At 43.5% G+C, this 2,168-nt stretch overlaps 1 protein-coding gene across 1 annotated transcript; it reads right to left on the bottom strand.

The window, feature by feature from the left end:
• Positions 1 to 461: 461 nt before the first annotated feature.
• LOC141663523 (uncharacterized) lies at positions 462 to 1,298 on the bottom strand. Its single transcript, XM_074469326.1, has 2 exons — positions 1,135 to 1,298; positions 462 to 1,050 (listed from the first exon to the last, which is right to left on the bottom strand). The coding sequence occupies exons 1-2, from the start codon at positions 1,296 to 1,298 to the stop codon at positions 462 to 464; spliced, it is 753 nt and encodes a 250-aa protein (XP_074325427.1).
• Between the last annotated feature and the right edge of the window lie 870 nt (positions 1,299 to 2,168).

The raw sequence follows: 2,168 nt of genomic DNA, 5'->3' as shown, positions 1-2,168 counted from the left end.
CTTATTCAAGATGATAGACACCCATGATGATGAGGTGCGCTCTGTTAATATGTCCATTGGCTCTATTCATAGCTATTACCCGGATATGGTAATTTGTGGGGCTTTTCTAGCCTTTGGGTTGTTTCTGAGGTTGCCACTATTGGCCAATCATCTGATTTTGTACTATAGATTGTCCTTCAGTGTTTAGGCCTTGCATGGCTTTGTTTTCCGTGTGTGGCTTTTATCTATTTGTGGTCCTTCATGGACTTGAACATCTTCGGTGTGTTACCTAATTGTTCATCATGACTTGTCTATGATCCTTCAGGATCTCCTGCATTTGTAGTTTGATTTCATATTCGTCTTTCATTTTCGGTACTTTGGTCATTTAGGACTTTTATTCATTAGATGCTCGTGCATTGGTAGACCTTATTCCTCCATTTAATACTAAGTACTAGGAACATGTCTTTCATGTCCTAAACATACTAAACCTTCAGGTTCGAAATGTTCCAGGTATGAGGCACTTTGTCACCACTTAGGGTTTCCAACTTGCAGGATCCTCGTCCTAATATTTTCTTGACCTTATACGGCATTTCCCAATTTTGGGTTAGCTTTTCTTTCTCTTCAACTCCTGATGCCACAATCTTTCTTGAGATCAAGTCTCCTAGGTAAAATAACCTTTCTTTAACTCTTCTATTGTAATAAAGGGAGGCTTTTCGTTGATGCTCTGCATTACGGGTATTGGCCTCATCTCTGACCTCGTCAATAAGATCGAGAGCAAGCCTCATGCCTTCTTCGTTGGTTTCTGGCTCATAAGCTTCGATACTAGAGGATCCATGAATGATCTCAAGGAGAACCATTGGCTCGGCTCCATAAGCTAGCATGAATGGGGGAGCTTTAGTTGTCACTTTGCAGGTGGTACAATATGCCCATAGTATAGGAAACAACTCATCCACACAAGTGTTTCTTGAGCGGGCCACCCTCTTCTTAAGTCCATCAAGGATGATTCTGTTAGAAACTTCCACTTGCCCGTTTGCCTGAGGATGTGCAACCGAGGTGAAGCGAAGTTCTATGCTGTTATCGTCGCAGTACTCTCTGAACTCTACATTATCAAATTATTTCCCATTATCCGTGACAAGGATGCGTGGGATTCCATACCGGCATATCACATTCTCCCAAAAGAATTGGGCAATTTGCTTGGTAGTTATCTTGGCTAGTGCCTTAGCCTTAATCCACTTTGTAAAGTAGTCTATTGCTACCACAATGAACTTCCTCTGTCCCGATGCTACAGGAAATGGTCCAAGTATGTCTATTCCCCACATTGCAAAAGGGATGGGTGTGCTGATCGATGTAAGCCTCTCTGGGGGATGTCATACTATTGGAGCGTGCCTCTGGCACCTGTCATATTTTTTCACATAAGTCTTTGCATCGGCTAGCATAGTTGGCCAGTAGAACCCCAACCAAGTTATCTTGTGAGCGAGGGCTCTGCCCCCCAAGTACTGTCCATAAATCCCTTCATGGGCTTCTTTAAGTGCCTCCTCTGCTTCAAGAGGTCTTAAGCATTTTAAGTACGGAATAATAAAGGACCTTTTGTAAAGAAGGCCTGCAATCAGTGAGTATCTCAATGCTCTAACCGACAACTTACGTGCCTCCTGGGCATCGTCGAGGAGCCACCCAGTTTCTAAGTGGGTTTTGATCGGGTCTATCCAATAGCTAGCCACACCAACTGATGCTATCAGATTTATGACATGAATAGTAGGGGTCTTCAAGACCTGGTAGTAAATACTTCTTGGGTAGTTCTCGATTTCAGACGAGGCTAACTGAGATTAGGCATCCGCCGTAGTGTTCTCCTCTCTCGGAACATGTTCTGCGTACCATTCATCGAACTGAGTCAGTATTCCCTTTACGACTCTCAGGTACTTGGCCATTGTATCATCCTTGGCATCAAACTCCCTATTAACTTGAGCAACTACAAGTCTCGAATCTCTAAAGACCTTCAGGTTTTTGGCCCTCACGGCACTAGCTAAGCCTAAGCCAGCTATCAATGTTTCATATTCTGCTTCGCTGTTTGTAGTTGGAAAATCCAACTTCAGAGCATACTCAATCATAAACCCATCAGGGCTTTGCAATACTAGGCCTGCGCCGCTAGATTTTGTTTTGGACGCTCCGCCAAAATGGAGAACCCAATATTC

The sequence above is a fragment of the Apium graveolens genome, chromosome 1, assembly GCF_009905375.1.
Source record: "Apium graveolens cultivar Ventura chromosome 1, ASM990537v1, whole genome shotgun sequence".
NCBI lineage: Eukaryota > Viridiplantae > Streptophyta > Magnoliopsida > Apiales > Apiaceae > Apium > Apium graveolens.
The sequence above is the reverse complement of the archived record's forward strand: the minus strand, read 5'-3'. Positions and strand labels throughout refer to the sequence as shown.